The sequence below is a fragment of the Lissotriton vulgaris genome, chromosome 12 (genome assembly GCF_964263255.1).
Source record: "Lissotriton vulgaris chromosome 12, aLisVul1.2, whole genome shotgun sequence".
NCBI lineage: Eukaryota > Metazoa > Chordata > Amphibia > Caudata > Salamandridae > Lissotriton > Lissotriton vulgaris.
The window spans coordinates 269,072,596-269,086,089 of record NC_141700.1 but is presented as its reverse complement, the minus strand read 5'-3'; the positions used below and the strand labels follow the sequence as shown (position 1 = coordinate 269,086,089).

Below are 13,494 nucleotides of genomic sequence, written 5' to 3'. Positions count from 1 at the left end.
GCTATTGAATGAGAAGGAAAGGACAGGAAAGCCATCCATTTACAAGCAAAGGGCAGGCACAAAGCTTATTTATTAATGCACAGGTTACAATACAATCTATAAGACTGCAAGAACATTGAGCTCCAAGTGGATTATGTAGTGTTCTGGAGTGAAATAATTCTAATGGCTCAGCAGGGAACTCCGCAGATGTGCAGAGAGGTGATCATTGTGGCAGTGGTAGTCTGAGCAAGGGTGCAAGACACCTTGAGCAGGCTCAAATCTTATTTCCACTGACGAGAAAGCTTGAAAACCAGGTTGGAAACTAATGTATCTAGTCAGTTCCTGGCTATATGGAAATTTGATCCGAAGCAGACCGAATGGGATCATATAAAGGCAGGGAGTCATTACACCCACAACTTCAAATGACAGGAGAAAACTTGTATTAAGGGCCTACACTAGAGCCCATGTTTGCTTCTAAAAATCAAAGCACTTGCAATGGCATCTAATGAGACTTCCGACGGTTGCTTTAAAATTCCACATAAAAAAGTGTTGAAGTCTAAATGGAGTCTGAAGAGTGGTAACTAGAATCGTCCAACCAACTGTTTCAGGGACCAAACTGATCAGCTGAAAATGAGCCATGAGCCACCATTATTGAAAGAACTATGAAAAACGCTGGGTATGGAGGTCAGATCAGAGTACAGACTTCTGCACATTTGCGTTCACGTCAGATAATGTGGCAATTGTCTAACGGGTACATCAAGCACACATCCTGAAAAGAATCCGATTACATCCAGTCCCTGTCTGCATGGCTTTAGTGATTTGAATTTGCCTTACTATGTGGAAAGCTTAAAGGGGAAAAAAATATTCAGGTCGACAAGTAACTCTATATGCCAGACGCCTAAACTACTCTGAATAGAACCCCAGGCACTTTATGGTTTTCTGCAACTAGCTTGATAACACCTCATAGGGGTTAAATTACTTTCAAAAGCTTTGGTGATGGCTTCTGCTATCCTAGAGCAACGTGATTAAACAGTAGAGCGACTGAAGGTACCTGCAACGTGATAGTGGAGCTACTAAACCTTCAAATTCCTCCTTTTGGCATGATTACTAGAAAGGGAGTGTTGTTGGGCAAAATGTTTCGGCAGTGCTTAATCATTTTAGAGAGGTACCAAATTTTTAAAGCTTAGGGTGGCAAAAAAAAAAAGCTAATGCTTGTGGAGCAGGGGTTGATACAAAAAGGACTTGGCAATCACTACCCAGTGATTTACATTAAATGGATGTTTTGCCATCAAACAGTACATCCATGTGTTGATTATGGATAACTGAAGGTAATGAATACACACAGAACAATTGACAGAGCGGGCTATTGTGTCTACAATGTTTGTCTGCAGCATTCGAGGCGGCTTACCACCGAAAACCCAAAAAGCAATTCTTCTTTAGCATGGAGGAGGGAAATGGAGAACTACATACATTTTCCAAAGTGCTCTTAAATTTGTAAATGATTAATAGATGGTAAGGAGGGTGGCTTTATTGGTTTAGCATCGGTAATTGCCTGGTCTCAAACGTTTGAAAATGTATTCGGAAACTACAATGGCAGAGGCTGGAACCCTTTCCTAGACCTGCAACATCAGTTGGGTCAGTGGGTTATGGAACACCACAGATTTTACCTTTGGGAGTTTTATAATCTTAACTCCAAACATTGGAAGCAGGCAGGTCCATGTGAGATCAAGACAAAAATAAAACATACATTGAGCAAGAGATTCTTTCAACAGGAAGCAGGCAACTTTAGAAAGGAAAAGAATAAATCGGCTTTAAAATAGGTAGCCTTAGATACAAGTAAATGAAGTATCTTTTTACATATAAAACTCTAATGTTTAGCTTTTAGTGTCATTAGAACAAGTATCGATAGCCACTGTTTATGGCAATTAAAGACAGGTTTTCCCTTACATTTGGTGCACCAATGACCAGTTGAGTCCAGTGCTGGTAAAATTATATGTATTCAGTCTAGTGAATAAAAATCAAAGCAGGCCAGAAACATATTGAATGCACTTGCGAGGTTCTTAGGCAGAGTACTTGCACATTCCAATTGTTGCGATGAGTAGCCAACATGGTTACCAGAACAGAAACAAAAGCAAAAGGAGTAGATTACAGAGTTTTGAAAAAACTTAACTTAACAGTAGTAGCGGCTCAACGTACAGTAAGACCGCAATTATAACTGGGCCTTCAAAAGCCTAGGGAAGTTGAGATTCTTGTAAAAAAAAACAACAAAAAAACACAATCATAGCGAACTAAACTCTGATCAATTTCTTCACAGAGCACTGAAAAAGTGACATATTTGGTAAGACACCCTCATTTCCGCCTTAAATGGAGAATACAAATGCTTCTTAATAAACCAAATTTCATCCCTGTGCAAATGTATCCATTGTGTCTTTCACTTATTCTTCCTGTTTTTACCTTAAGGTGTGAAAAAGCTGACAAAGCAGATACTAGTACCAAGAATGGTACTACTTTTGACGTGGAAGTAGAGACTCGCTGTAAGAAAAATCTATCGTTGGAGTGGGTATTTCAGGGTGGACTGTAAAAGAACACCAGTTCCAGCTACCTATGGGGTCAATGTACTGTTTAATGTCTTCTTTGGCACTGATCCTACATGAACGTCTGCAGCAGCCTTTTGAAAACCTATTGTCTATTCTGAAACAGAACTCGAAAACTCTTACGAAGCTAGCATTTCTCGAAGATGCTGACATTTAATTTAATTCAGGTAAGGGGGTGGTGATGGACAGAGTATCTGAATTAAGCAGAGCACTCCTACCCAGTCAACAGATCCGGGCTTGATCCATCACTGTTTTTTAGCTCACTGCACCATCCCAGCTCAGAACCTGGCTACATGCAAATTAGTCTGTCCCTGGCCCAGTGCATCATGGGAACAGGGCAGACCAAACTACCAAGCCAATTCTTTTACTGGAAAGGAAACAAGCTTACGGGACCGGTTTCTGGCATTTCAGCCGTCTTCGGCCCGGCTTGCTTGAATCCTGATGGTGCAGTGAGCAAGGGACTCATGTCTGAGCATACCCTTCCATGCTTATGGTGGACAAAACGATTCAGGTAAGGGGGTGGTGATGGACAGAGTATCTGAATTAAGCAGAGCACTCTTACCCAGTCAACAGATCCGGGCTTGATCCATCACCGTTTTTTCGCTCACTGCACCATCCCAGCTCAGAACCTGGCTACATGCAAATTAGTCTGTCCCTGGCCCAGTGCATCATGGGAACAGGGCAGACCAAACTACCAAGCCAATTCTTTTACTGGAAAGGAAACAAGCTTACGGGGACCGGTTTCTGGCATTACAGCCGTCTTCGGCCCGGCTTGCTTGAATCCTGATGGTGCAGTGAGCAAGGGACTCATCTGAGCATACCCTTCCACGCTTATGGTGACAAAAACGATTCAGGTAAGGGGGTGGTGATGGACAGAGTATCTGAATTAAGCAGAGCACCCTACCCAGTCAACAGATCCGGGCTTGATCCATCACCGTTTTTTAGCTCACTGCACCATCACCACCACCACCAGGACATTCAATTTAATGCATGGAGTCAGTCTTACACGAAATGCAAAGCGGGATAAACATTTCTTAAAATTTTAATTATCGCAAAAAAGGGAATGAAGTATGGTGCCTATGTTTAAAGTGACTATTTTAAAGAAGCTGTCCTTTTTTACCTGCAAGCAAAGGCAATTCACAAGTCACTGGGGAATGGCTGCAGGACAACAAATGAGAGATGCCAAAAACAAACAAAGAAACCATTCAGCTGCTTCTCGTCCAAATCCCCAAATTTGGGGGTGGAGGATGTCACCACAGGACAAACCTTGATCACCTTCCCTTCAGTCATAATTTTCTCAATTTATGCACAGTGATTTTTGTTACCACAATCTGGATGTCTGAACTTTCTGAAAGATGAAAATAAATGGTTTCTTCCCAGTACAAGTGGTTATGTAGTCTGAATTTTCTGGATTCATATGTTGGGTTCTGAAAATTTTTGTCTTTCTCTTTCCTTTTTTAGGGCTCGTCCTATTAATCCCGCAAGGGATAATAGGACGAGAGTATAGAGGCTAAACCAAGGCTTGAAACCACGCGGATTTCTTACAGTTCGTGTGGAGCACTCGAGTGGAAAGCGCGTCCCCATCAAAGCCATCAGCCTCCCTCCCACAGGCATCTGAAGCTTCCCCCAGCGTGCGTTCGCCTCAGGCATTTCTCCTCCCTCCTAATTATTCACCCCTGCTGTTGCTGCCCACGGCCGGCCGTACTTTCACTTTCACAGCAGACAGGCCGTGTCTCGCATTTCTCCTCCCAGTGTACTTTTTTTAAAACTTGTTTTACTAGTATCACCCTCATTACTTTCATTTAGATCCAGGAATTTTCCCCTTCATAGGTTTAACTGCTGTTTCATTGTTCTTCGTTTTTGCATCAATATTGATGTGTAAGAGGAGGAGCTACGGCACCAACCAAGATGGCCGCATAGTCTCCCGGCTCCGCCGACCTCCGTCTTTCGGCCTATTATCCTGTCGACTATCCTGGTTACCCGCACCGGATCCATGTGTGTGATTTGACCTGCTTTCCAGTGGTGCAATCCCGTAGTTTCTCCGCCGGTGTGGAGCGGAGATACATAGATGGTCGTCCGAGGCCTAATCCAGCGGGGAAGCCGGGGTCTCGAGTGCGGGCTCTGCCGGGTCCGGGTTGAACAACAACGGACTGCTGAACGTGGTCTGGTCCGCTCTCTGGAGCATTCGGACTTTTGATAGGTTTGCTACCACCAACTGCCTGGTGCTCTACAATAGGTGAGGCGACGAGTGACGCACAGCGATGTGTCGCAGGGGTCCCTGACCGGGGGTACGACATTTGCATCGTCGATCCCCCCCGGGTCGGTACCTCGCTGCGTATTATTGCTTGTTACACATCAGTCCCTCATGGCTTACTGCTGCTCCGTCTAATTTTGCCCCGGAGAAGGCGCCACTCCGTGGGTACTACCATGTTGGAGGAAGAAAAGCAGTTAGCGGAGCAGGTTCAAACTGGCCAGTCACTGCGAACGGTGCTGGAGGCACACAAGGGAACCATTGCAGCCCGGACTTGCAGCTTGCTGTCTGAGACGGATGGACTCATAGACCTGAGAGCGGATCCTGACTCGACACCCGCGCCCCGGCAACCAGCTTGCATTTCAATTTATGCCTCGGAGACTTGTATTGACCCGGCGCTGGAAGCAGGGTTTGCTCCTACTATATTTGACCTATCCGACTGTACTGTGCCCGATTACCCTGTGGAGCCGTTGGAACCCCCGATTGTGTATCCTGTGGGACACTTGCAAGATATCCCCATTCTGGAACTTTCCATTTCTTATCCTTTCTGGGTTTTGGATTTTGTCGACTCCCCTCCCCTGTCGGGCTCTCAAGATGGCGGATGGGGTAATGCTTGGCTTCGGAGGCGGTGAGGGGCATCACTGGCACCGACTTTCCACATCGAGAACTGTCGCACTTTTCTTCTCGGTTTGCTCCTGTTCTTTGGACTCTTGCAGTGCTTCGTGGAAAAGACTTTCCTTAATTAATGATTTCTGTGCATTTGATAGGCGGGGCCAGGGTTGATACTGTTATCTGGTCTCTCATTGTCGTATAGGTTTACCAGGATTGTTTATCTGATCTAACGGAGTCGGGGGCGGGGTTGGTCATGACGGAGGAAGGAGACCGGGAGTCCGTACAACATGCCCTCCTCCGATTTCCCTCACTGGGTGGGGTTCTTTGTCTTTTCTTTCTTTCTCCTCTTCTATATTTCGGGTTCTCTTACTGGGCGACAGGCACGCTGCGAGGGGGGTGGCCGTAGTCATCAGCAGGAGTGCAGGGTGGGGGGGTGTGGGGATGGGTGTTCGTTTTTATTTTTGGGTTAGTATAGTGGGTTCGGTTTCACGCATCCTGATCTCTATATTTGTACCTTGATTGTTCGAGGGTTTGGCGTTCTGGGACTGACATTACTGATGGAGTCGGCGATCACAATGCGCTAGTTTATCCTGATGACTTGTATTACCTCCATTGACTTAGTTGATAGCGAGTTTCTTGGATATGTTGTTTCTTTGCTCGTCCCCACTTTGTGATCCGAGACGCTGTGCCATACCTGACTTTCTCTACTTATTAATTTAAAATGAAAACCTCTTATCCTGTGTCTAACTTGAATTACCTTTGCAACCGATACGCATTGTGAATTAAGATCCTATGATTAGCGGCCAGCCCTGGGGGTTGTAGGCCCTTGTTTGTATTTGATTGCAAATGTTAAATAAAGGTTAAAAAAATATATATATATTGATGTGTAATATGTTTATCGATCTTGGCAGCACTTTTTGTTATGAGAATTCGCATCCTCCAAGTGCATCTGTGAGCTGGGACTCGTCTTTAAGTGAGTGGATTACTTTGGCTTGAAGAACAACTGCTTTCACTCTTTCTTCCTTTCGTCTGACATTATGCTTATCAGTCTCACCATTTTAATAGGACTGCTACAATGGGGAAATAAGCATTACCAGACATGCATTCCGAATATCGCAGCCTGCGTAACATTTTCTACTTGAAACACAAGAGGGCACCAGTCACAAACAGTTACCTTCGAGTTGAACACCACCAAGACTTTCTATCATAGGAGTAAAATAGCCTGCTCATTTTTCTCGAAAAACAAGAACCTTCAGGCCTTAACAATAATTGGGAAGCCGTTCCTCTATTAATTTTCCCTTAAAGGCGCACGTTTAGTTCCGAGAACTGAGCTGTCCCCGCTATTTGCGGCTGTTGCGACTTGCAGACACTCCGCTCCCGGAACCCAAAGAGCGGACTCATAAACGCAAGGCACCTGGGAGACACGCACCCGATGGCACCCAATAGAGTAGTGCCCTCATATGGTATTAGTCTTCCCGCTGTGGACAAGGAGTTGGGTGGTGGTGGGGGAGTTGGTTTTCTCTTTCTTCTATTCTTCTTGCACATTCGTATTTGGTTGGCGGCTTGCTGTGTTAACGGTTACAGTAGGAGCACTTCCTAGCTGTCGTTATGCTATCGATATGTTCATGACCGCAATGCGCTCCGACAGATGCCATGGCGGTGTGAGATGCTCTGTTTTATTGTGCTGCTCAATAAAAGATTTAATACATAAAGGCGCACGTTGGTCCTTTTTTAGGTCAGGAGTAAGGTGCTCAACGTATCCCCTACTAAACGATGCAACCTTATGAGCAACCTTCCCTGTTTTTTTTCAACACCATTTTTTAACCTCTCTGCCCACAAACGCAATGCAGCACCTATCTACATTCAATAGAAACTATTCTTTTTTTGTATCGTTACCACACATCGTGAAACCTTTCACTTTGTGCATTAATCATGTGGCCCACAAAAGCAGCAGCTAACTACATTCTATAGAAAAAAAATGTGCTTTTCTTACCGCTACTGTACATCGTGAGCACTTTCACCTTGTGCACTAAGCTTGCGACCCACTTTAATCAAGCCCCGACCATTCATTAACAAAGACACATTCCGGCAGTCGCTCCTCCTTAACCATCGGTAGTGCATACGCTTTTTACAGTATTGGTGACTGCGCACTCACATTGCTCACTCACAGTAATGTAGCCCACACATTGTGCACTCACTACTTTAGGCCTCACACCCTGAACCGCTCACTCACATTGCTCACTCACATTGCTCACTCACATTGCTCACTCACATTGCTCACTCACATTGCTCACTCACACTACTTTAGGGCACACACACTGCACGATCGCGCCTCTCACCCTCACACACGCCGCACCCTCATTACACTGCCCCCTCACACATTAGCCCCCACTCGTCGCCACCACAACATCACTCAGCGCCACCACAGCATCAATCTGTGCAACCATTCAACAACTGGTTCAAATATGTTCTCTAAATGTTTCAAGCTTTATTTCAATTGTCACAAAGAAATGTTATTTCACTTCTGTTCTTGGATTTTCGGCACAATAAAATACACTAAACATAATCTTCACAAAAGTTATTTACAAAAGTTTAAGCTATTGCCATTATAAATTACAATAAGTATTAATTATTAAAAAAAACATTGATATTTGTAATATCAATACATCTAACTCCGGTAAATACAACACATTGCATTACAAATGCTTTAGGTGGCACATTTGCGAAAGTTAGAACTATTGGCATTGTAAATGACAAAGCTATTAATTTAGCTATTTTCAAAACCAACACATAATATGTAAATGCAATCACAATAGGTAAAAAAATTGTCATTTACAATACCAATAGCTCAAACTCTCCTAATGCGAGACCTATTGCATTGTAAATGCTTGTTTTTATTTGCTGTTGGCATCAACCATTATTTGGTAGTAAATCCACCCCTTGTGTAATATCAGACAGCACCTCAGAAGTTCCTGTGCATTGTCGCGATCTTCAGATTTTTTCCCTTCGTATTTAGAGGGGGGGGGGGGTTGTCATGGTGCAAAACTACTTCTACTGGTCACCAACTACTTCTTTGTCCACTGTCAATCATGAGATCACCCCCTGGTGGCTGATGTTTCTTTGCTTGCTCCAGCTTAGGAGAGGAGTGGTGCCCTTTCTGAATCTCTTGGTCTCCTGTAGATAGTACAGGAGTGCTCTTCACATGTCCAATTCTTGAAGCGCTTTCTCTGCCTGAGACTTTGGCTCCTGGAAAAAGGCTGGTAGGTAGATGGTTTGGTCAATGTGGAAATGTGATACCATCTTTGGTAGGAACTGTGGGTTTGTTCTTAGGACAGCCATGTCCATGTGAATTTGAAGGTATGGTTCATGTATCAACGCTTTTAGGTCGCTGACTGCAGGGAAATAACTAATAATAATGCAGTTGTCAGGGTCAAAAACTAACCAGTCTTGTGCAGTAATTGAAATGGCCCGACATTAATTGTGTGAGCTCTGCATTCAGGTTTCACAATGACATTGGTTCCACCCTTGGTAGTGCTGCTTTTGTTCCCTCAAGGAATCACTTCACTACCAGGACTGTAAAAAGACAGTCCTCTGGTGGAGGTCACTTTTGCAGAAATGTGGGCCCTTGGTGATGCATAGGTCAGGCCGCTATCTTGTAGGTGTGCGAGGTATGTGAGCACCATACCTTGCGCTGTTCTTGCTTCAATCTTGTCCCAGCACCAATAGATTTACCTCCTCCACTTCGGTCTAGCACTTCCTAGTGCTTGGTTTCCTAGCCTTCAAGATTACCATCCATTGTCCTAAGGGTTGCTGTAGGTGTCCAGATTTTGGGTAATTGGGGCCAAGCCGCTAGGTTGGGTGTAGCTGGGCCCTCTGGACATCTCCAGTAGGTCACAATACCATGTCTCTCTGGTCCACTGCAAGGTTATGAGAATGAGTGATGTCCCAGGATGTCTGGCTTCATCCAATACCCTTGAGATGAGGGGGAAATTGGTTGAAAGGCGCATGCAAAGCTACCTGACCAACCTATCGGCAGGGCATTCCCCAAAGATTGGGGGTGTGAAAATCTGGATGCGATTTCTTGGCATTTTGTGTTTTCTATCACTGCAAATAGGTCTATGCTTGGTTTGTCTCAAGTCTGAATATGCTGTCCAGTACCTACTGTTTTATCTCCAATTCGTGGGAGGCGCTTTCTTGCATGCTTAATCCATCTGCCTCCGTTCTGCTTCTATAGGAGGTAGATTGATTTTAGGGTAGTATTGCTTTGGATCGCCCAGCTACATATCTCCTGCCCTAGTCTGGAGAGTATGAAGGACTTCGATCCTCCCACTTGTTGATGTAGAATATAGCAGTCATGTTGTATGTAAGAATTTGCACAATCTGCTTTTTTCCATGCACTTGGAATGCTTTCATAGATGGGAAAACTCTAGTTCCAGATTGTTTGTGCATTTCATGGTATTCGTAGGACTCCAGTGTCCTCGGACCTTTAGGTTGTCCACGAGCCATCCCCAGCCTTTGTAGGATGCATCCAAAGTTATGGTCACAGTGGGGCTAGTGATCTGAAAGATCTCCTTATCCTCACACTTTTTGGGTTTCACCATTCTATTTCTTTTTGCACTCTTGCTGTGACAACTAGATCCTCCCAGCTCCCTGTGGCTTGAGACCATCTGCTGTAGATCCATTCCTGTATGGGGGCGCATGTGCAAATTCGCATGTGGTTTGAGGGGAATGCAGGATGTCGCCATGCCCATCAATTTCATGATAATCCTCACTGTCAGAGATGGTCCCTTCTGGTAAAGCTGAATGTGCTCTGCAATAGCGGTCATTCTCTTGTGGACTGGGTATGTCTGTGCCATTCTTTAACACACGGTTGCTCCCACAAATAATTTCACCAGTTGTCAAACAAATTGTAAACGCTTTTGGAGCAGATTTTATGCCAAATGGTTGTACTCTGAATTGGTAGTGTAGCCAGTCGGGGACTAATCTGAGATACCTTGAGTCTCTGGTTTACTGATTTGTGCAGGTAGGAGTCCTTTAGATCCAAGGTGGCCATGTAGTCTCCCTTCCTTAGGAGAGGGATTACTTCTTTTCGCATTGTCATTTTGAAGTGTGAGTATGCATGAACTTGTTTAGAAGCCCAGGTCCAGGATCGGACTATGTGCAAAGTCTTGTTTTGGTACTAGAAAGTACAGCCCTGGAGGGACCCTCTATGGCTCGTTTTTGGATGAGTTTTTTGCAATTGGGAGTTTCAGTACCTTTAAGGTGTTTGCCCCTGGAGGGACAAGTGGCAGTGGCTTGGTGAGTTCTACGCAGTAACCATGTCTTATGTTTAAAATTCCAGTGTCTGAGGTGATTGAAAATCCCAGTGTCTGAGGTGATTGATCCCACTCCTGGAGGAGCTCTTCTAGTCTCACCCCCACCTAGTTTTCTGAGGTGGGGTTGTTGGGCGAGTGAGTCTCTTAGAGACTGGCTCTTTCTTCTTGGCATTGCTCAAAAGGGTTGCCTTGCCATTGCGGATGTGCCAGATGCTGGGACGTCTGATGAGGAAAGCTTTGCTACAGTTGCTAGCATTGTTGGTCCTCTGGCAGCCGTTCCAACTCTTCTAAAAAGCCCTTCAAACTGTAGTGCTCCCATTGCCTTCATTGTGTTAGTCTTTTTTTGTTTGTTGCAGTGCTTTATCTAGTGCTTGCCCGGAGTGGGCCTGACCTGTGAAAGACATTGATCACCCAAGCCTATACCTCCAGTTTGAAGTCTGAGACCCCTCAAGCCAGGCGTGTCTCCACATTGTTGTTCCCATGCACATATGCTGGCTGACTGTCGGCTGCATATAGGAAGATTTGAGGCAGGAGTTTTGAGTTGTTTTTTCCCCCTACTGGACTACAGCTTTTGCGCTCTTGCGGAACTCCCTGGGTGGTAATCAGTCCGTCAATCTCGGCCCACTGCTGGTGGCGATAACTGTTAAGGAGTACTGAAATTGACAATCCTCCATTGTGTGGCCACCTCACTCCATCTGCCTGCCCACCAGATCCAGTCTTATTTTTTTCTGGTAGTGCCCACGTGGATGCAGGGAGTTGTTGCTCTTTCTTGCGGTTGTCACAACGACAGCATCCACAGGGTCATTACCCATGATACACTGGGGTCATGTGGGAGATGTTCAGCGTTGGCAGCTCTCTTGTCTTTGTGCCCTTGCTCTTCTTTCTTAGACCCTCTCTAGTACAGGTTTGCATCAAGAGTTTCATTAAAGGCTTGTCCCCATCAGTGTTCTTTGGACAGGACCCATGCAGCTCTTCAAATTTTTACTGTCCTTCAGTCACCAGATGTTTTGGCGCAGAGGCTGCTTTCAAGGACTCAGTGCGAGGACTTCACGTCTGGCGGTTTCGTTACCTTCTGACGTTTTTTCTTTAGGCATCTTTAGTCTCCTTCAGCGCTTCTTTTTTGGGGTGCGTGGTCTTCAGCGCCTGCCTCCTCTACCTGAGCATGTTTGGCCTCCTCAAGGTTTTCCTAGTCTTCACTGGATAGGACAAAGTCTTTAAGGGATTATGTTTTTTGTGGGTGCTAGCCATGGCATGCTGAGATAGTCTTTATCGGAGTTGTACCTAAAGTGTCTTCAGCACAAATTCGGAGTAGGCTTCGCATGCTTTGCCCTCATTGTCTTTCGACAGGGACAGACTGCAGAGATGGTGTGCATTACCCTGTCATACTTGGTGGCAGCTGGGTCAGAACTTCTATGGGATATTTTCCATGGCTCTCTGCTGCCTCTCTCCTCTCCATTCTCCAGTCAACGTGGGTTTCACCAGCAGGGTTACCCGTCAGGGCCGAGAAGACTTTTAGCTCTAGCCATTCATCCTGTGTACGAGTGTTCCTCGCTTTTCTCAATTTTTCCAATGATTCTTTCGGGGCTCCTCCGTTGTGCTTCAGACCCAACGGTGGAAAAAAGATTAAGATAGCAACCATGCACAGGAACATCCGGGGTACTGTCTGATGTCACTGGGGATGGACTTCCCACAAGATGGCGGAATAGATGCACAATATGAATCCAGAAAAGGATTCATGCTGCAAAACCCAGTTCCCCCTTGAGATCAGAGTTGTGCCCTGGATAGGCTGAGAATTTGCTGGGCAGTACACAGCAATGTAAAGGGGACAGTGAGTAGAAGAAAAATGTTGTGAGCCATGTTCCTAAACTCAGAGTGGAATTAGGTCCACGATATACAGGGGACCCAGAGAACTTGCAGGTTTTTGAAAGAGCATAATAAGTGGCTTATGACAGACGCGAGTTTTAGAAGGAGCAGGTACAAGGTAGCCAATGTTTTTCATTTTCTACTGGAAAACAAAATGCTGCCATGGGTGGTGTTTTACCAGTTATAATCAGTTTTAACTGGAAACCCTACATAGTGTTATTTTTGTTTACCCTGGCTCAATAGCAGACTTGGACGTCAGTTTATTTTTAGATTACCTACATTCCATAGATTGTTAGCATAAGGCCATGGGTAACCCCCCTAGTTGTATTCCTCCTTACCTTTTCTTTCTCTTCTATGGTTTAGGATCAGGGTTCTGCTTGCTATAAAAACGATACCCATACATATCTGAAGGAGTTGTACTTTGAATACCAGGTCTGATTACAAGTAAATTAAGTGTTTTTTATGCACGTTAGATAACATGTTACCATGGAAGATCTCGCTCAGTTGATGTTCTTGCCTTATCTTGTGACCCAATGTGCACAGCTATTGAAATACTGCTATGATTTGTTTGTCGTGTTTTAAAAAACTCAATTCTTTAAGTAAAAAAAATACATACATTATCTGAAAAGGTCTCCATTTGCAGGTCTACTTACGTTTCATGGGTTCCAAAGAAGAAGACTTGATATCTACCAGAGGTGCCCTTCACTGCAGACTCCGGAGCCTCATCAATCTAGAAATATAGAAACATGCACATTTTACATTTCAAAGCTGAAAGATTGACACCTAATGCTAAATAGTTTACATGCAACCCCAAATATCACTAAGGAACACAAATGTAAAAAATCTGGCCTTTAACGGGGGGGGGGGGTAAAATCAGTAC

General features: G+C 44.8%; 1 protein-coding gene across 1 annotated transcript in view; it reads right to left on the bottom strand.

Annotated features, from left to right (window-relative positions):
* The window catches only part of HDGF (heparin binding growth factor), a 110,908-nt gene that overhangs the window by 59,824 nt on the left and 37,590 nt on the right, over positions 1–13,494 (bottom strand). Inside the window, exon 2 of the mRNA XM_086945022.1 lies at positions 13,268–13,344. Within this exon, the coding sequence (XP_086801148.1) occupies positions 13,268–13,344 (77 nt within the window). The remainder of the gene's footprint in view (positions 1–13,267; positions 13,345–13,494) is intronic.